This window comes from Silurus aristotelis (genome assembly GCF_946808225.1).
Source record: "Silurus aristotelis genome assembly, chromosome: 23".
Lineage (NCBI taxonomy): Eukaryota > Metazoa > Chordata > Actinopteri > Siluriformes > Siluridae > Silurus > Silurus aristotelis.
In genome coordinates, this window is record NC_139596.1 from 9,295,353 (window position 1) to 9,317,752 (window position 22,400).

The 22,400-nt window shown below is 36.4% G+C and overlaps 1 protein-coding gene across 2 annotated transcripts in view; it reads right to left on the reverse strand.

Moving 5' to 3' along the window:
• Positions 1-7,011, reverse strand: part of smarca2 (SWI/SNF related BAF chromatin remodeling complex subunit ATPase 2) — a 40,762-nt gene extending 33,751 nt beyond the window's left edge. For both annotated transcript variants that reach the window (XM_083527729.1, XM_083527728.1), the window contains exons 1-5: positions 6,861-7,011; positions 2,528-2,770; positions 2,310-2,439; positions 980-1,288; positions 556-654 (exon numbers count right to left, since the gene is read on the reverse strand). In XM_083527729.1, coding sequence (XP_083383855.1) covers positions 556-654; positions 980-1,288; positions 2,310-2,439; positions 2,528-2,755 — 766 coding nt within the window. In that variant the 5' untranslated portion in view covers positions 2,756-2,770; positions 6,861-7,011. The remainder of the gene's footprint in view (positions 1-555; positions 655-979; positions 1,289-2,309; positions 2,440-2,527; positions 2,771-6,860) is intronic.
• Positions 7,012-22,400: the final 15,389 nt, after the last annotated feature.

Sequence of the window (22,400 nt, forward strand, 5' to 3'; positions counted from 1 at the left end):
GCTTTAATCATTTGTTAGGTCCATAACTAAACCCTGTATTACCAGTTAAGAACTCCTGCTTTAGGTCAGGATTCTTATAGATTACTTATAGGTAATTTACTTTACTGAACCTTTATCTGTTTGGTCTTGGTGTAATTGTCTCTGAATAAGAGTGTTGAATGACTACTGTACCTGCAAAATCCTTTAAATGTTGATAGGGACTGGTACAAAAATCACTTTGATGATAAGTGTGGACCTCAGGACTTTGCTATGAAATCCGCATTAAGGCAACTTATGACCGATGGTTCTACATTTAGTATTTTGACTTGAACTTCCTTGACTTTCTGAGTGACTTTGGCACTGAAATCCTTGCTACCTATTTCCGGAGATGTTTGACCAAATATTACACCTTTAGAAGCAAGTCTAAAGCACTGCATATATTTAAAAAAAACAATATAAGGTTTAACACCTTTGAAGGCAACATCAAACAGCAGTAAATAAAGAAAATTCTAATATGAGGGGAAAGTCTCAGTTAAAAAGAGGTTTGTGTAAGATGGAAGACCATCACAGGTTCACCTTCTGTCCATGGTTTTGGCCCGGTGCTTGGGGCATGTGTCTGCATGCCCGGAGTGGGGCATGGGCCAGATGCAGGGCTTCCATGGGGCACAGGCATTCCTGTGAACATAACACAACCTATGATAAGAAGGTAAAAAGATACTTGGATACTTTTGGAAATCTTCCAAAAGTGATTATTATTTGATGAATATATTTCCCAAAAACTGATATTAGTGTTAGTTGGCAAATAAATATACCCAACAGTATCACCTTGCTGGTGTGCGTCGAGCTTTTAATAAAGACACTATTTTGAACTTTTCTTTTGCCAAATGCAGTGTAATCAATGCACATTATTCAAAAACCTCTATATATTATTAGACAACTGACTTTGCTGTGATCTTGCTCCTATTTGGAACTGAAGAACTGAACAAATCTTGGTACACACCTTGAGGCCTGTTGTAAGGTCCAGTGTTCACAGGTTGCTGCTGCATTGTGGGAAGGCTCCTCTTGCCCTGCACAGCCAGTTGCAGATTCTCAGGCAGAGGCTGCCCACGACCCAGGATCTTGTAAGCGAGTATCTGTGCACGGAGCTGCTGCAGTTGAACAGGGCTGAAGGCCGAATGGCCACGGCCCGGCTGCCCCATCGCCTGAGGCTCAATTGGCATCTGAGGTGGGGTAGGACCCCCTCCAGATATGGGGCTTGGCACATGCTCAGGTACCGAGCCCATTGGGGAAGGGTGAGGTGACATGTATCCTAAAAAAAAAGGAACATTTATAAAGAAATTTACATATAGACATATATGAGATAGATTTTGATTGCCACGTGTTGGGTAAATATTATAGAGAGTCAATCATTTACAGCAGATCTTTAGTGAGGGTATATAAAGTGTCATTAGAGTACAGTACCTAACTGACATTAGGTAAAAATTGGATGCTGGTTATCAAAATAAAGTACTTCAAAATGTCCCCAAGCAATAACAAAGACTTATAATGTCTTTCAAGATCAGATATACCCAAGACAACACAATATATAAAAATTTATGCCTCAGAAATTTAGAACGATGACCTCGTTTGTTAATTGAGAAACTCCGGTGTGATTTAAACCCGGCGGTGTTGTAAGACAGCACCTCGTCTTTATTGAAACTTCACACTCTCACCTTGTGAAGCAGATTCATCGCAAGGTCCTAATGTAATTAACTCACATTAAGTACTTGAAGCTTTGACAGTATCACATGGCTGACTACATTCAGCAACTGATTAAATGTTTCAACTTTTTAACACAGTCAGCTAACTGAACCTCTTCGAGAGGGTGCCCATGATCTTCAGGCCCTCAGGAAGCACTGTATTTAAAACAGTCATGATTCTGTAATAGAAAAAAAGTAATCACTGCATGGACTCATTACCACCTCCAGAAATCTGTGTTTGTCATTGTGAGCATGATCCAGAAATGTCACCATCATCTCTGGGCCAAAGCTAATTTAAAAATGTACTGAGGCAAAGTGAAAAACGTGAAAAAGTGGAAAAGTGAAAAATAGGATGGTGCTTTTCTAGATCATGTTCACGTATGCCTTCTTCTTTACATGATAGAGATTAACCAACATTTGTGGATTACAGGGCAATCTGTGTTCACAGAAATTGACCTCTGGAGGTGCTTATGAGCCCATTGATTTGCAAATCATTGCATTTTGTTTTACACAATGTGCCAACTTTTTTGGAATAGGGTTTTAAACTACATTGATTGTTGCCGGTGAGTATCTATTTCCACTAAAGCAAACCTTGGCTGTGCTGATCCATTGGACTCTGCGGTGGGCCCATACCACTGTGCAGGGATCTCATGCCAACACCTTTGATCTGCCCATAGTGCATTTCTTCTCCCATGCCCTTTTCATGCATTCCTTCAATCGGCTGAAACAAGCCAGAAGCTAAATTGAAGCAACCATTCTCATGAAAAGTAAAAAATTCATCTTGTGTTTCGTCTTTGTATTCTGCTTACCTTGTGCATGGGATGCATGCCCTCCTGAGAATAGTCTCCAGACCCCTGGCTCTGTATGCCATGAGGTACACTAGGAGGTCCTGGGCTTTGGCCCATCATGCTGTGGACAGAACTTGGAGAGGGGCCTGGTCCGGGACTTGGGCCTAAAATGGGCCCTGGCGAAAGGCCAGCACCGGGGGAAGGACCAGGGTGTGACATTCCAACCGACGGATCGGTTGGGGTGGACATTTTTCAAGTGTAAATCTATGGACAAAACAATAAAAAATGTGAATAACATGTAGGTATTCATGTTACAACCAGGGTCTGACTATGCAACTATTTTTTTTTTGTTAACTTTTCAATAGTATGTAATTTACACAACAAGTCACATTTTATTTCATGTTTTAACACGTCAACACTTTTGTTTTGCCAGTATGAGAAGACTATTATTAAAATCAGACATGGAGACATCTGTACAATTTATATTCAAATACTTAAAATCAACTTATTGCTTCATATTTACACCCTAATCAGATTTAACACATTCACACATAATTCCATTCATATAAAAACTGATACAAATTTGACCAGGTTTCATGCAAACAGCAGGTCAAAAGTTAAGGTTCTAGGTTACTGATTAGAAGGTCGGGGGTTCAAGCCCAAGCACCAACAAGCTGCCACTGTGTGTGTGTGTGTATATATATATATATATATATATATATATATATATATATATATATATATATATATATATATATATATATAGTGAGGAAAATAAGTATTTGAACACCCTGCTATTTTGCAAGTTCTCCCACTTAGAAATCATGGAGGGGTCTGAAATTGTCATCGTAGGTGCATGTCCACTGTGAGACACATAATCTAAAAAAAAAAAATCCAGAAATCACAATATATGATTCTTAAACTATTTATTTGTATGATGCAGCTGCAAATAAGTATTTGAACACCTGTCTATCAGCTAGAATTCTGACCCTCAAAGACCTGTTAGTCTGCCTTTAAAATGTCCACTGCCACTACATTTATTATCCTAAATTAAATGCACCTGTTTGAGGTCGTTAGCTGCATAAAGACACCTGTCCACCCCATACAATCAGTAAAAATCCAAGACCAAAGAGCTGTCCAAAGACACTAGAGACAAAATTGTACACCTCCACAAGGCTGGAAAGGGCTACGGGGAAATTGCCAAGCAGCTTGGTGAAAAAAGGTCCACTGTTGGAGCAATCATTAGAAAATGGAAGAAGCTAAACATGACTGTCAATCTCCCTCGGACTGGGGCTCCATGCAAGATCTCACCTCGTGGGTCTCAATGATCCTAAGGAAGGTGAGAAATCAGCCCAGAACTACACGGGAGGCGCTGGTCAATGACCTGAAAAGAGCTGGGACCACCGTTTCCAAGGTTACTGTTGGTAATACACTAAGACGTCATGGTTTGAAATCATGCATGGCACGGAGGGTTCCCTGCTTAAACCAGCACATGTCCAGGAACGTCTTAAGTTTGCCAATAACCATTTGGATGATCCAGAGGAGTCATGGGAGAAAGTCATGTGGTCAGATGAGACCAAAATAGAACTTTTGGGTCATAATTCCACTAAACGTGTTTGGAGGAAGAAGATTGATGAGTACCATCCCAAGAACACCATCCCTACTGTGAAGCATGGGGCGGTAGTATCATGCTTTGGGGGTGTTTTTCTGCACATGGGACAGGGCGACTGCACTGTATTAAGGAGAGGATGACCAGGGCCATGTATTGCGAGATTTTGGGGAACAACCTTCTTCCCTCAGTTAGAGCATTGAAGATGGGTCAAGGCTGGGTCTTCCAACATGACAATGACCTGAAGCACACAGCCAGAATAACCAAGGAGTGGCTCTGTAAGAAGCATATCAAGGTTCTGGCGTGGCCTAGCCAGTCTCCAGACCAAAAACCCAATAGAGAATCTTTGGAGGAGGCTCAAACTCCCTGTTTCTCAGCGACAGGCCAGAAACCTGACTGATCTAGAGAAGATCTGTGTGGAGGAGTGGGCCAGAATCCCTCCTGCAGTGTGTGCAAACCTGGTGAAAAACTACAGGAAACGTTTGACCTCTGTAATTGCAAACAAAGGCTACTGTACCAAATATTAACATTGACTTTCTCAGGTGTTCAAATACTTATTTGCAGCTGTATCATACAAATAAATAGTTTAAAAATCATATATTGTGATTTCTGGATTTTTTTTTTTAGATTATGTCTCTCACAGTGGACATGCACCTACGATGACAATTTCAGACCCCTCCATGATTTCTAAGTGGGAGAACCTGCAAAATAGCAGGGTGTTCAAATACTTATTTTCCTCACTGTATATATATATATATATATATATATATATATATATATATATATATATATATATATATATATATATATATATATATATTCTATAAGGAAGAAATAAAGAATTGTGACCTACAAAATGAGCATTGTACATAAACATTACTGTAAATTGAAATATCTAAATGTCAGGATTAAACCTACTTGATTTAATGATCTGATAAACATACAAAAAATTATAATAATTCAATAATAAATTCTATAATAACAACTAATCTATTTGTACGTTTTTACGTTGATTCATAAACATATATACAAGCTAACTAAATTACTATTGCATTAGACTATAAATATATACATTTAAACTTAAATATCTAAATATTACTCATAAGGCTATTTATAATAATTCAATAATATCTTCTATAATAACAACTAATGTAGCTGTTAGTAAATAAATAAAATCACTGGTGTAAGAGATCATCCAATATTTTCTGGCTATTATATCTTAATAAAACATTTATTAACATTTCTTTGCAGCTGAACTGACACAAACAACACCGCTGTTCACGAGATGTCAAGTAGTCTATAGTTCCTACTCCTCCTGTATGTTAGTATGCCAAGGCAATAATTGTTTAAATAATTGTAAAAAAATTTAATCTTTTTTTACATTTACATACCATAAATAAGCATAATGAAACGTATTCTACTTAATTCAATTGAATTCAATTCAAGAAAGTAATGTCAGCCTACTAAATGATCATTGTATGAAAAATGTAGTATATACATTTAACTTTTTACATATCTAAATGTTACTTATAAGGCTGATTTCTCCAAAACCGTTGAACTGCAAAATACTTAAATTTCCATTGACAGAACTTATTACAATCTGATCAGTGGTCAAACAGACAAAAACTATAATAAATCAAATGTAACTTCTATAAGAACAACTAATGTAAGTTTGCAAATGAATAAACCACTGGTGTAAGAGATCGTCCAATATTTCCTGTTTCTTATATCTCTATAAGACATTTATTATTACTGGATTACAATGCAACTGGTTACGAGCTGTAAAGTCGTCTATTGCTCCAAGTCCTCCTACATGTCAGTAAACAGATGAAACGTTTTGTAAACATTTACTTACTATTAATGAACAAAATTAAAGAAAGCAATGTCGGTGTGTAGGAATTGCATGAGAAGACATGATCAAACGTTTAGCAGGGCTTCAGGTAACATTTTAAATCAATAAAACCTACAAGATAATATTTATATATAAAATATAATCTTGCCCTAAAATTGCATGAAATGTCCAGTCAGTTCCTATGCGTTTGCACTACATTTGAATGTATTAAAAGCACCTGATTATGTTTTCTTCATGCATTATCTCATGTGTGGGAAATGAAACTGGATTTTCAGGAGCATTTACCCTGTGCCCATGTTGTTGTTGTTGTTGTTGTTGTTTACACTCCCCAAAAACGACACGCATGTTATTGAAAACTTTGGTGTGTGTGTGAGGGGGAAGTCAGGGTTTACATATTACTCCCTTTTAAAACTGCATTAACTTGTAGCTGTAAAAACAGAAATTGTTCTAGAAGAAGCGGGGGTCATGATCATGGCCTCCCCGCCCCACTCCTTCACGCCATTGCAGTTTTTGAGCTCCGGAAAAAAAAAAAAGTTTCCAAACCGGATTGTTTACGTGTATGAATCTCAACACAACGCTTCCAATGCAACCCAAAACCCAGCCGCGTGTCTTTAAATATAACATTGTGTTCTTATTTATAAGAGGTGTGTAATAAAAAAAGGCCAAATTGACGCCAAAGTTGTCCCGCAGTCCTGCCCAGCTACAGAGCTCCATTTCCCCTGAACCCTCTACTACAGGCTGCAACAAGCTAGCAGTGGAGCCTGGTGTTAGCTGCGTCTGTCTCTGTACAGTTACATTAGCATGCAAGCCTGACAAACTAGCTTCATATTCACACTTTTTTATTTTATATATCTTATTGCAAAAGGAAAAAAAGAAGCGCAAGACTCGTTTACCTTCCGAGATTCACAATTCAATAAGTGACAAATCTAAGTGCATTGTTTCAGCTGTAGAAATAGGACTCCTATCAGTTCATAGCCTTCCTTGACATGTTGAAGTTGTATTATTTATTTATTTATTTTTTTGGTATGTTTCTATTTCTGATTTGGTAACCGAACAGGAAATAGGAGTTGTATCTCTCTGTGATTGGTCGAAAAGCAGGCCAATCTCACGGTTTGCGCCTTTCAGGGCGGGACTTTTCGCCTTTTCGCCTTTTCGAGGTGGACACTTTCACAGCTTGGTCGAAAGTGCTGGAATTCACGGACGCGCTCTCAGTGAGACTCAGTCACCTGTCCGGATTCTGCTGCACAATGTCAGACTGGTGCGTTTATTCAATTGGGTTTATTATAAGGTGAAAATGTATGCCGGAGACAGAAGGAACGCGAGTACAACTGTGCTTAATCGTGTGTTTTCGTAAACAGCTCGTGCACGCAGGATGCTGCAGATCTTCTAAAGGGGTTTTCTTCAAAACATGCATGAGAGAACTCATACAAGCACAGGAGTCTGGAGCTCCTACTTACATACTTACATGGCAGCATGCAGAGGAAATCTGCCTGAATTTTTATTTTTTACTTTGACTTACCAAACAAGTCAAATGTACTATAAATATACATAAAGATAAAAAAAAAAGAGAAATGTCCATTTCAGCAGTGCATCAATACTTTTTTTTAACCCTTTCATGCAGGTGATATTGAAGCATATTGTAAATATAACATTGAAAAAATTTCAGGCATAACATTATAACCACCTTATATTGTGTTGGTCACCCATTTGCTGCCAAAACAGTCCTGACCTGTCCAGCATGTGAAGTACAGCATTTACTTCTTTAGAAATTTTAGCTACAAGAGCTCATTCATCTGTTGGATCAGACCACACGGACCAGCATTCGCTCCCTACATGCATCAGTGAGCCTCGGCCACCCATGACCCTGTCACCGGTTCACCACTGTTCCTTCCCTGGACCACTTTTGATAAACTGCAGACTGGGAACATCCCCCAAGAGCTGCAGTTTTATTGTTCTGACCCAATCAGCTAACCATCACAACGTGGCCCTTGTCAAACTTCATATCCTTATGCCTGCCCATTTTTCCTGCCTCTAGCACAGCAATTTTGTATATCAACATAAATAATAATAATAAAAATAATAATATTATAACATGACAGTGACTATCAAACTTGTGCCAGAATCAAATAATAGTAGAAATTACCATTTTCATGATCACTTATATAATTATAATGCTATTATAATAGAATCATTGCAGACATTATAATTATAGTTAGAGAAATGTTTGTTATAATGTTAGAACATAATTATAAAAAACATTCTAATTTTTATTATAGAAGTGGTTACAGAAATGTACATTTCCATAGAATAATTCAAAACCTTTCGCTGAAAATGTCATTTTTTAAAATAAAACCTAGAAAAAGATTTTGACATGTAGTCAGTACTAGGTGTTTATTTGAGACTGGCACAACTGATTTATTACATTTATTTTATTTTAAATCTTTAAATAAAAAACAATCTATATGTACAGTTTACTTAAATCATTCCCCATAGATTACAATAGCCAGACTAAAAAAAAGAAAAAAAGGATAAAGCTGTATTTTTATACAAATTTCAGTTTATTTTTTAAAAATAATTTATAATAATTTCAGATTAATAAAGTAACTGATACTATAAGTGTGTAATAACATTTTTTTTTTACAGTTTGTACACAACTCTTAATCTATAAATTACTTAGAGAGCTGTTTATATGTTTCTTTTTCATTTGTTCTTATTTGTATATTATGAACTAAATGTGCACTTTTAAGGGCCTGTGAAGTTTTAACTGGTTGTTTGTGTTTTAAATGTCACTGCGGTGACACCAAATTTCCCCTTGAGTACTAATAACCTCTCTATCTCCATATAAACCTATGAAAAAAAACAAACAAACAAAAAAAAAAAAAACTATTTTAATGGTCATACTTTAAATTGAATTTGTTTTAGAAGCTGTAATGGTCCCTGTGGGTCTCTACTGTTAATTTGTTGCCTTTATTTGGTGTTCTGCTATGTCTAGTGGAAACCATTAAGGGCCAACAGAACACCTCGTAGAGCTCTTTAGTATCTGTCAGGAAACCAGTAAATACATTTGGACATCATTAAGCATCCAAGTTCTAATCGGGTTTTACAATGGTTTCTTTTGTTTGATGTTTGATTTTTTTACTGGTTTAAGAGTTTATTGCTTTTGTAATAGTATTGGCAGTAGAAACCATTAGAATTGCTGTGATGGTATTGTTGTTTTCAGCAGGGTTATTCAGCAGGGTTACATATATATATATATATATATATATATATATATATATATATATATATATATATATATATATATATATATATATAGATAGATAGAGAGAGAGAGAGAGAGAGAGAGAGAGAGAGAGAGAGAGAGAGAGAGAGAGAGAGAGAGAGAGAGAGAGTTGAGACAGAGAGGATTTTTGACCTGACTTTTTCTGCACTTACATATTTCTGTCACACGGTGGCGACACCCATTAACAAATCACAAAGAGGACGGCTATTGCAGACTTGTCTTTCTAATTCTGCTTAATGCTCATATATGTATTTGTAGGAAATGCAAAAAATTGGTTCGAATTTTTTAAATGATTAGACCACACAATCAACCCCACACAATCATACTCTAATCATATTAAAGTTCAAATCAAATGGTATTATAAAAACTGTACGATTTCATTAATTAGTGAAAAAAATTTTTTATAATAATATTCATAATAAATAAGCCACAACATATTAGTTTGCTGACTCAGTCTTTTTCCCCAGGATTGTGTGTTTACTAACACACATTCCCAAAACATAATTTGCCTTGCAGATTTGAATTGTGTGTGTCTGTGTGTGTGTGTGTGTGTGTGTGTGTGTGTGTGTGTGTGTGTGTGTGTGTGTGTGTGTGTGTGTAAAGGACACCTGGCTGATGCTATCAGGTGAGATAGACATGTTGTTGATTGCTAGACCAGTGTTGGAATGATAGATGACGCTTTTCGTTGTTTCCATTACGGACTTTCTCACTCTACGTTTCTCGCTCTTTAAATCAATGACTTAAATAATTGATGCTGTTGTTATAGCCTGCATGACACACAACCTAAATGATGTAACACACACATATACAGTGTGTGTGTCTGTCTGTGTGTGTTTTGTGTATAAGAGAGAGAGAGAGAGGGGGGGGGGGGGGGGAGGAAACAAAAACATGGTCTTTAAGTAGGGTTTAGTTGTTCCCATTTAATATAGCTACATGAGCATTTATTTCATTGTTTCATATACAGTTGCATTGACAAAAATCACAAAAAATTTTATCAAAGAAATTGCATTATTTTGGTTTTATAATTATGAAGACTTTGACTCGATTTGAAAAATTCAACACAAGCCTTAAAAAAATAATTGAGTCATAAATAATGTCAGCTTAATTTACAGTCACATTTACAGTATACAAAGGTGTTATTAATTGTTGAAATTCAAATATAATTTTTTTGTTGTGCTTGAGTTGCCCTAATCTACATATTTAATTAATAATTTGGTACTACATTCACATACAATAAATAAATCAGTCTATGTGCAGTCTGAACACCAGCAATGGCATCTTATTAAACAGTAAGTCATATGTATAACATGCAGCACAGTGAATGCCACAATGCTTTGCTGGGTCCTTTATCAGCGGGGGGCTATAATGTCAGAAATTCAAAAGTATCTCGTTAGTCTACACAATGTGAGCTCAATGCACTGATTAGGATTTGAATAAGCCATCGGCAGATATACAAAGTTCATGGTTTCAGTCCCGTCCGAACTTCCTTTCCTGAACAATCCTCTCCTTTCTTAGCATTTTCAGAAAGGATGTGTGTAATGAACCCTAATGTAAATGCAACCAAATAAAACCTCCTAATTAACCTTAGTGGTTGCTTTCACCACCTTTAATGCATTGGCTTTACTAAAGTTCATTTGATAGGGAAAAATGACAGTGGTCGCAGAGTTAGTTTGCCTTAAAATCAATGGCCTTTAGGCTTACCACCATGACATTATTCAAAGATAAATCACAAGCACATCCCAATTAAATGGCTTTTAAGAAGTAATAAAGAGCCGGTGCAGCTTATCATTTAAAGCAAAAATCATAAGTTCTTGATATAGCAAATGTTTTTTTAAAAGAAATAAAAAGATTGTATGAATCAGAAGAAATAAGTAGAACTTACTAAAAAATTATTTTAAAAAAATCTAATTTATTTTGATGAGTCCTTTTACCATTCTTACTACACTACTACTAAGAAAGAGAAAAAAAAGAAGAGACTATACTGTATAACTTCATACCTTTAGAACCACAGTATTGCTGTTCAATCAAAAGTATTTGCTCAGCGGCCATGGCTATATTTAAGACATATTCCCGTGACTTCTATACTTTGACTAATCGGCAGTCTATTCCAGGTGTGAGCCAACAAAAGGCACGTTATATATAGTTTTACATGCGACGTCTATCAATGGGCCTTGTTTGTTTTACACCACTGGCGCGGTTGGTGCTGTGTGCCAGGTGGATAGCTTACTTTAGTACGCCTTTTCACATTTAAATGAAGATATAAACACACACAGGAATTGAAGGGAGCTTCATTCTCGGACAGCCCTAACATTTGACCGCAAAGTATCTGGTGATCTGATGATCAGTTGCGAACAACCAAAAAATGAGTTAAAATAATGTTTTTTATATCATTTTAAATAACAGATGATGTGTAAATTAGGACAGGCTACTGAAAGAGCTAACTTGAATTGCAAATGTTGAATGGACATCACAGTCAGCACTGCCTTTGTTGCTTTGTCTTTAAAATGGTGAAGCTGAACAGGGAAAATGGCTTATTATAACTTTATAAAACAATATTTATAACAACTTTATACTGTATGTCTTCTATTTATTTTAAATACATTTACATTTATGACATTTAGCAGACGCCCTTATCCGTACTAAAGTGCTTTACTTTGTAAAAGACAAAGCAAACCTGTAAAAGTGCTAGTTTAGGTGTTTCAGGAAGAGGGATGTCTTCAGCCGTCACATGAAGATAGCCAGGGACATCTAGGGGACGTTCATTCCACCACCTTGGTGCCAGAACAGAGAACAGCCTAAATAACCAAAAATGCAAAGTAACTTTGCAAAGTGAATCCCTGTCTCTTTCTTAGTGTCCACTTGATCAAGAGATCTTTGAAACATCTCTCCATGGCCAATTGTCTGCTTCTTGCACCTTTTTCATCTTGCCCTGCCGGGTCAGTATTTACTATTTATTTCAGCCCTTTGTGTCAACCTCATAAAAGAAGAACCTGACTGGATTTATGTGCAGGTGTGGATCACAGTCTATCGCTTGACCCTGCATGTCATCTTGCTGGATGTCCAATTTGCAAAAGGCAGCACTTTTTAACGCACTCCGGAGATTGTCTGATGGAGAACAAATCTTTTTCCAAGATGGCGCAGGATTCCAGCAGGGTCACAGGAGGGGTGGAGGGGTTGGGGAGAGGAAGCACCACCGGTGAAGGGTCCTTTGTAGTTGGCTTTGTTGCAGGTGCTCTACCAGTAACTATTATACTTCCACAGTCTGCTCATCCACTCAAAACGTGCACGACATCTGCTGGCTCTAAACACATCATGGAGGCCTGGAAGGTTCTATACGCCAGTAACAGACGTTAAAATGTGTTGTAAAGATCAAAGTTCACTGAGGTTGAAGATGAGAAAGCTTATGAAGGTCAAGGATGCATCGAGGAGAAAGAAAGTGAAGCCAAGCCAGTTTACTATTATTACTTCGATTTAATTAAGACATGATGTCAAATGATGTCCTTATTTTCACGAGAAGGGGGTTTGTACTCTTTATCCTCAAATCTAAAAACATATGCATCTGGCAATTCAACTGCACAATGTGTTTCAAACTTGTCACACTGAATGCTTGTGGCTCATGATGTCAGCAGAATACCTGCCCACCACCAAGGAGCCACCAGCATCTGGGACCTGTTAAAGCTACTTTATCTTCTTACCATCAGTCTTCAATACACCCGCTCTGTGTGTGTGTGTGTGTGTGTGTGTGTGTGTGTGTGTGTGTGTGTGTGTGTGTGTGTGTGTGTGTGTGTGTGTGTGTGTGTGTGTTCTAATTGTATGTGTAAAGCAGATAAAGCAATTTCTCTCTTTCTCTTTCTATGTCTCTCTCTCTCTCTCTCTCCCTCCCTCCATCAGTTTTTTTTTTTATCATGAGGAAATCTATATTTATATTTTTGATATACTTAATGTTGTTGTTGATGGATACAAGCATGGATTTTTTTTTATTCTGAAGTATAGCACCACATGTGTGTATACACACACACACACACACACACACACACACACACACACACACACACACACACACACAATTTGCACTCATCTATATAATCCAAAAATATCTCCAAATATTAGATTTTTTTCTGGTCAAATAAAATCATTAGTCATTAAAGTAATTAAAACTTGTCAAATTAAAAAGTGTATAATAAATATTCATTATTAATAGTGAGGATAAATATTAAACACTGAATGGAAATATTTTGTATAATTGGTTAAAGCTTTTAAAATATATGGGTACATTTTTCTAAATAATCACAAAATGGTTCAAAAGGTCCCTGGTGGTCTAGTGGTTAGGATGCGGCGCTCTCACCGCTGCGGCCCGGGTTCGATCCATGGTCAGGAAACCAACCCCAGCCACTTTCAGTGACGGTCCCAAGCCCAGATAAATTGGGGAGGGTTGCGTTAGGTAGGGCATCCAGCGTAAAAACATGTGCCAAATCAAACATGTGGAGGATCCGCTGTGGCGACCCCTAATGGGAGAAGCCGAAAGAAAGTTTAATCACAAAATGGCTCAAGGAAAATATTAATGTTCTTAAAATGATTGTGTCAACTAACTTGAAAAAAGCTATTAATGAATGTTCATAATTACTATGCAGCTAATCAGGTGTGTGTGTGTGGGTGGGTGGTATGTGTGTGCATGTTTGAATATATAAATGAATAGATCTAAATTGAAAAAATATATAAATAAAATTAAGTGTAAATAAATTAAATTTGAAATTGATCCTTATTGCTTATATATATATATATATATATATATATATATATATATATATATATATATATATATATATATATATATATATATATATATAAATGTGTGTGAGGGATAAACAAACACTGTTATTCTGTTATTCTTTTTAAGAATTCAGTTGTTATTTTAAAGACCATACTATACAAGCTAAATATTATATAAATATTATAAATACTATTTCTTCCTAAATCACTTGACATTTTCTTTTGTTGAGCACAAAGGCATCTCACTGTACCTGTAATTAATGTCTGATTCCTTTGTATACACACACACACACACACACACACACACACACACACACACACACACACACACACACACACACCTCATCTCTAACCATCCCACACTCTTTGTCTGAAGCAGATGAATCCGGCTTGTTTTCGGGGTTTTTTACTTAGCGAGCAAAGGATTTAGCAGGGAATCCCCCCCATCCCCCACCCCTATGGAACACAGATGTGTATGTAACATTTTACGTGCTTGATTCCTGTGACAACTTGTCGATAATAACGATGGCATCAGGGTGACTGAATTGCATTAAAATAAAGGCCTGAGTAAATAATTACTTTGCGTGTAACAGCTAGCAAATGACAAGGGCATCCTTCATCAAGGCACTCGATGAGCTTTGAACAGGAATAACAAGCAGTCGTTGTGAAAAATGAGGACAGCTTTATTAAAAGTATTAAGGATTCATTGAAGTGCTATGCTTACTTTAGGCCTACCCTGTCTTAAACGATACATATAAAAAGCCAATGTCATTCTTATTAACAAGAAAATGTGTCAGTGCATGATAAACTACAATTGTTTTTCTTAAAGCTTTGGGTTTGGGATTCTGATAAATTCCAGTATGAAATTCTGGAAAGCGCACAAGTTACAAGATTTTGCTGTCAAGTGTTATGACATTACGAGTTCATTACATCAGCTCATCTGCGCTGGCAAAGAGTGGATACTTCCCACCTGCACCCATGAATCAGACGAAAAAGAAAAACGCTTATCTCGAGTCATTGTCTCAGCATTGTGCTGAGTTTCACATCACTAAATCACACAGCGGATTGGACTGATACTGCCTGATGAACAACATTTTCAGAGCAAAAAGCTTATATTTAAAATGACAGCACCAGACAGCACTGGTAAAAGGTGACACCTGGAATCGATGAAACTTCATTCTCCCAATTGCACAAAGGAATAAAAACCTTTTTTTTCCATCATAAATGGAGAGGAGAGCCTCTATATAAAAAGGCTGAGCTTTGTAAGTTCTGTTAGCAAAGACGAAGGAGAAGTGGGATTAGAGCTGATAGCACGTTTTGGCTTAAGGCTGAAAAAGAAACACATGAATAAACGCTAATGCAATAGAAAAGATGATGAATTGGGTGATCTATTGAATTTTTGTGTTTTCATTTTCTTGAACAGCAAGTTGGTTTTGGCTTGGAGGCATGACTCAGCTAAATGGAGGAATTGATGTCATTGAGAGGGCTTGCTATGTAGTTCAAACAATAAGCTATGAGTTATAAGCCAGCTAGTGGCAACCTGTCCACAATTCACATAAGGAGAGGTGTGTTCTGTCCCACTAAAACAACACACTGGAAACAAATCTGTAACAGCGGCAAATGGTGATGGATGTGCGTGATTTGGCTTCCTCAATGCAACACGGAGGAGTGTTTATACATTGCCTCCCACGCTTTTTTTTGTGATTGACAAACCTAAAGAACATTCACACTTTCTTCTTGATTTGTCCGGGCAAACTGCAAAGTATTGAAAACACACCTGAGTAGGAAAAGGCAATGTAACATTTGGTTGCAGTGTCTTGCAAACCTCTCGGTTAGCTAAATAAACAAAAGATTTGAAAGTTTATTTTAAGCACTATGCAACTTGTTCTATGGATCCAACAAGAAATACAAAATCTAAACCATTTCTGCTGTATAAACAATAATATTTGTTTCACCTGGTGATTTGCTATTAGATATTCTTGTTAGTTAGATAAAAAGGTTAAACCTTGAAACTTAAATGAAGACATCTCAGTGAAACACATAAAATTTTGTACATTAAAATATTTCCAATATGCTTAGAGAGTCTGGCACTAATTTGTTGGTAGCAGCTCTATTTTTGTTACTTGTGTGAGAAGTCATCGTCATAAGAAATGTAGTGAACTGTTTATTATTAATTAATTAAGTTTTAAAGATAAAAAAAAAAGAAACTCACAATGACTGGTATTAAAGATAAAAAACTATGCAAGTCATTTAGATTGACTTTTTTAATGGTGTTTTTGGACTTTGGAAGGTTTCATTTGAATAAAAATGTTCTTGTAAATGATGGTTTCCTTATGGGACAGGGGTCCAAACAGCTCCTTTCAGTAATAGAGAACGTTTAACTGTACAAGGAAGCAAAAAACCCTGAAAGTGTTCAGAGTCAAGACATCAGTGCCCCTTGTCCAAATTTTTAAATCCGCCAAAGTATATGTCAAAGTCAAAAGAGAGACAGTATAAATTGAGCACATCCTAAACGAGGCCGATACTTCCTTCCTCTCACATTCCCAAACAGCAATTTCTCTTTGGCAGGCGCATATCATGTGTCCAAAATCCAAACGAATCTCTTATGAATGCTTATTCGAGGACTGCACTGCTCTACAAGTCTGAACTCGACCAGTTAGACGTGCGCCACTGGACATGCTTTATCTGATCATCTGATAACAACAGATCTATATTCCCCAGGTGTTTGATAGAGCCTAGCCTGACTGTGCACTGTCAAGCCACACTCATTAATCACCATGTAGGAGTCAAACCCATTACTTTTACTTCCATCCCCATTTACAAGCTATTACAGGCCACGGTTTCAAAGTTGCTCCAACTTGCAACTCTCTATTTGAGGATTTAAGTAACCCATGTCGCAATGTTGTATTTTACCTCTTCTGTTTGTCTTTTTTCCCAAAGGTGTTGAAAGACATGCTCTTTCTCCTTATTCACATTGATCATATGATTCCTATTGTCAAACCATGATCACTCCCTCATCACCTGTTGGAAAAGGATCTTCAGATTTGGCTCTGATTTGGCTTGGTGTAGCATAAGGGGAAGTCCATGCCTTGATAAAACTTTTTTTTATTTTTTGCTGACTGTAGGAATTTAGCTGTGGTTTGAGCTCACAGTAAACATTATTGTGTCTGATATCTTGAAGGATCCCTTGCAAAAAATGCTTGAAAAAACATAACAAGGTCCCTGGAGTTTCCCAAGCACCCACATCTTATTTAATACCTGTATCTTCGCTGTAATCATTAACAATTGGTTCACTCAGAGTTCAACTTTCGCTGGACGGTTATTAAGTGTGGGCTGTGAAAGCAGTCTGGTGAAACCACAGTAGAAGTTGTTTTGGTTAGTGTGCCCAAAAGGAATCTCAGTGCAATGGGGACACTAACGTTTCACCATGGACAGAAATAGGATGCCTCCTCTAAAATTGCAAATGATCACATCATCTTGAGAGGTTGCATCAAGGCACAGAATACAGTGCTGACAACTTGGATGAAGGAGTATTCAGCTTGACACTAAAGTAGGTGGAACATACTGTATACGAACCAAAATTCAAATGGAATTCAATCCAAGAGTGCTTAGACAGGCGCCATTTTCCCCAAACAGCAATTAGAGGTTCTATCAAATATCAACGCTAACCTTAAGTGCTTCACCGCTCAAAAAAGCAGAGCTATTCTGCTCCTTCTCATTGAAACTCATGAAACGTGATATTTTATGTGAAAAATCTCTTGGGCATAAGTAAGCAACAATTAAACTCTGGCATGGTAACCATTAGACGATGTTGGAACATGCCCCAACTTTTACCTTTATGTATCGCAAACCTGACCTAAATCGCTCATTTTGTCATCAGCATGTACACAATGAATTTTAAGAGCATGAATTTGTAATAGTCAAAGCAAATGAATAACATTTGACCCTTTCTGATAAAGTGATGTGTGAAAAAAACGTGCATAAAGAGAGAAATTTAATCATCCAGCAAGGTCCTCTCATTCCACAGATTATACTGGCTGTAGTCTTTGCAAATCCTTAAATACGGACCTGTGACTAATGTCGGAATTTAGCAAGAAATCAGCTCTGGTTTCACAAGGCATTATTGGAATAAAGCATGATTCCCCCTCCCCCCTTCCGCACACACACACACACACACACACACACACACACACACACACACACACACACACATGAACACACACACACACACACACACACACATGAACACACACACACACACACACACACACACACCCTCAGCTTATGATAAATTGCACTAGGCTAAGAGGCTGGGCTGGGCTTTCCCCTGCTTGTCTTTCACTATTAGTTTAGTGTTAGTGCTAATGAAAAGTGTCAGAGAGGCATGTAACAAGGCTTTTCAGCCCATTGTAAAAGAGATAAGCTGACATTAAGACAGGAACGTTCAAGCTGGTTTAGTGCTAGTTTGTTTCTCATCTGCCTTTCTTTTCTTTAAATGTGTTGTTCGGGATAAACACATGAATGGTTTTTTAGCCTAAGGGAAAAAGGAAGGTTGTGCAATTTTATTTATTTTTTGTTTAAGAAAAATGAATTCAAATGACGTGCATTAACATACTTCAGTTTACATAATAAAATCTTAAATTTGTTGTTACTACAATAGAATTAGTTGTTTTTGTGAAATTATTTAAAATAAATTGTCAGTAAACCATGTGTTCAGTTAAACAAGTTGACAAAGCAAAGTATGAGGATGCAGGATCCTGTGTGGAAAATATTTGGATTCTGCGAATTGCCAAAACATGTTGGTTTTTCTCAGAAATTTCCAAATAAAATATGACAAAAAACACATTTTCCAGTTCTTTTGTCAAAAAAATGTCAACAAATAGCCTAGTGTGTATACAAAACAGAAATGACCAACATTATTTTCACTCTTGCAACAGCGACCAGGCCATTTCATATGATTTTGTTTAAATTGTATTTTTAAGGTTGCATTGTTTTGTGAATTTGTTTTAAAGTGATTCTCAGTTTGCTGTTCAGCTCCTTTTGTCATTTGCATGTTACAATGTTGTTGTTTTTTAAGTGCAAAATTATGTTTTTATTTTTATTTCGAATCGTATTTTCCTTGAGATATGCTGAATATGAAATTGGCACGGCTTAGTGACAGTGAGAAAAAACCTAAGAGAAAAGGAAAAAAAAATCGATGAAAATACTCAAACCCCATAGTCTTCTATTTACACATACACAAGGAACAGGCTGAATACACTGCATGTCCCAGTTCTGTGTTTGATGTTAAATACAGATTTCTGCTAAAAAGAAACGGTACTCTTCAACCCAGCTGTTTTGTAAACAAATGCTACCTGTATTTTCCAAGATAAAACTTATTAATCTTGTTTAATAGATAAACTGTAACAGATAACTGAATAAATTGCATAATCATTTTGACCACACACATTTGAGAGTTTTTTTGGGTGGGTGAAAAGTATATATATTTATGAAAAACAGAAACAATTAGTGTAAATAATTAGATCACATTTGGTGGTTGAATCAGTGAAATCAATTCATTCAAATGTCCTGATAAACATTTTTTTATATATATTTTCTACATATGTTAGGAAGGAACAAGTATTTCTCAACTTCCCCTTTAGATAAACACATACAGTATATAAAGGTTTCATAATGCTGTTAAATAAGCCCCAGCACAGCTTGATATCATTGAGGATTTTATAGCCCATTGCAAGCACAGATATAAACTCTAGTATCCCTTAATAATTCCCCGGAGTGTAAAGTGGACTGGAGGAATGAGAACACGCACTATCAGTCTGAAAGTACTTTAGCACGTGTATCCCATTCATGACAAATGAGCTGTTAACATTTTTATACCGTCTATCCAGGACCAGCAATTCTCACTCCATTACCGAAACCATACACTGTAACGGATATGCGTGTATTTTATCTTTTTTTTGGGGGGGGAATTTAATTAATTTTTATTAATAGAGTTACAGGATTGGAAACTACATTAAAAAACCCTACCTAAATTTATGACTTATACATCATACTCATACATGCATCTCATACATCAGATATCCAAGCTCTTCTTTCACAAAGCTAGGGACTGCACGCTATATGACAATACAATGTGTTCCATTGCATAAGATTAACAATTGAAATGAATGAGTGTAGAAAAACACAACGCATCATCTGTTATGATCTCATGCTACACAGTGTAATAAACACTTTACAGATATTCATGTACATTAGTAAATGAACTGCAGGTATGAGCATCTCTGGCCCTACCTCATTAAAATGTTACACTATGCTTCAGTAAGCAAAGACTAATATTGAAATGAGTCTTTTGCCTATTTGGAAAACATGAACTTAATTTTTTTTAATTATGTTTCAGTAGATTTCATTAATTTTCTAATGTTTCTGTTAGAACATTCCATCAATTCATATAGATAATATAATAGGTTAGACAGCAAGTCAAATTCTAGTTTTTAGTTTTTTAAATTAATATTAATATTTATAATATTACTTAGTGTTATTTATAGGTATGATTAACAAGTTTCCAGAGATTTAATAATATTTTAAAACTTTACATTTTAAATGATTTTTTTTTACCAGTAAAACCATTCTGTAAGCTTTTTGAGTTGCAGTTGCAACATTTTTACTAGTTTTATCTTTTTGGCTGGATACTTCCTTTAATTTAATTTAATTTTATTATAATTTCTCAGTACTTATTACAAAGCTGTCAGTTTATAACTATTTCCCATGAATATTATTTAAATTAAATTTATTAAAAATTTTAAAAATGTGGAGACCTGACTTTTCCGGTCATGTTTGGTTCTTCCCCCAACCTTTACCATAACGTTGGAGATGCACAATTGTATCAGATGTAATTTTCTATTCACTTGAACTAGGAGATCAAAACCTGGCTCAATGCCTCACAAAATGAGCTCCATGAAAATATGGTTTACATGGGTTAAAGTGGAAGATCTTGAGAGGACTGCTATAGAGGTCTGACCTTAACCCTACTAAACACATTTGGGATAAACTGAAACTCTGACTGCATCCCAGGCCTACATCATTATTGGACTTTACTGATACCCTTGTCGCTGATTGGGCACAATTTCTACAAGCACACTCCAAAATTTAGTGAAACATCTTTCCAGGAGATTTTTATAGCAGCAAATGGCGAATACAATTGGAATGGGATGTTCAAAAAACACATATGAATCTGATGGTCATATGTCCACAAATGTTCTTACAAAGGGTTTTTATCCATGTTTCTGAATATTTTACTCACTTGTCATATTTTTTCCACTCTGGCAATACACTTAGTTATGTTGAAAACAGCATACACAAAATATTTCTGCCTTAAATCTAAGCCACATTTGTGCCTAGCATGACAACTGTCAACACTGTATTATCAAGCACCAACATCTCCAAACAATATTATAGCATACAACCATGGTGTAAATGCTACTGATCCAGAGACAGGGCAGAAGATACATAACTGTGTATAAATCTTCAAAGCCTGTCAAAGCATTAATCAGTGCCTTTATATACCAAAAGCACTTTGCATTCAAACAATTGTACACAGCCCCAGTGGGATTAGGGTTCATGTATCGACCATGGACTCCGGGTAATGTAAAGGGGTCCTGAGATTTTCTTCTGTGTATGATTGGTCATTTGCCTCAGTGAGAAAGCCCCTTGGTGTATCTAGTCCAGCAGTGGAGCATGGCAAAATATTCAGGTGAATACAGGTGTTGGGGAATTTTAAAAAGGTACCCCAGCTGGTTGTTGATCAAACACAAGATTTGGAGCATACAGAGATTTTTTTATAATGTATGTTAGACACAATGAATATATTTATGCTTCCATTAGCCTCATAGAGGCATTTTGATGTTCAGCTCTGCATAAGCAGGGACACTCACTTCAAACGTTGACATTGTTTTGGTCTGGTGGAAGCAGAATGTCTGTATCATGGGATGCTTAGATTACCGCAGAGTAAAACTTTCTGTCACAGGTCTGCTCCCAGCGTTTATACGGGTGCCAACAAGTAATGCGTGATACCGAAAAGATTTTGGACATTGACCCTGTGTTAAGACCCTAAAATTCGTATAACTTTGATTTGGTGCACATAAGGGCACTGAACCCTGCATCCCATAAAAAAGTGCCAGCAAAGAAAATGCAAAGTGCTCACGTATTGCATTTCACATTATATTTTTATGACCGTAAAAATCCCATTTCACAGGAGAAGCATCGCAGCAATGCAAGACATTGTACTGTCTTGCATTGGCTTAGCAAATATAATCTGCAAATCTATGTAAATATTATTAACATGCATTGCTGTATATGATCACATAAGGTCTAATTAAACCAA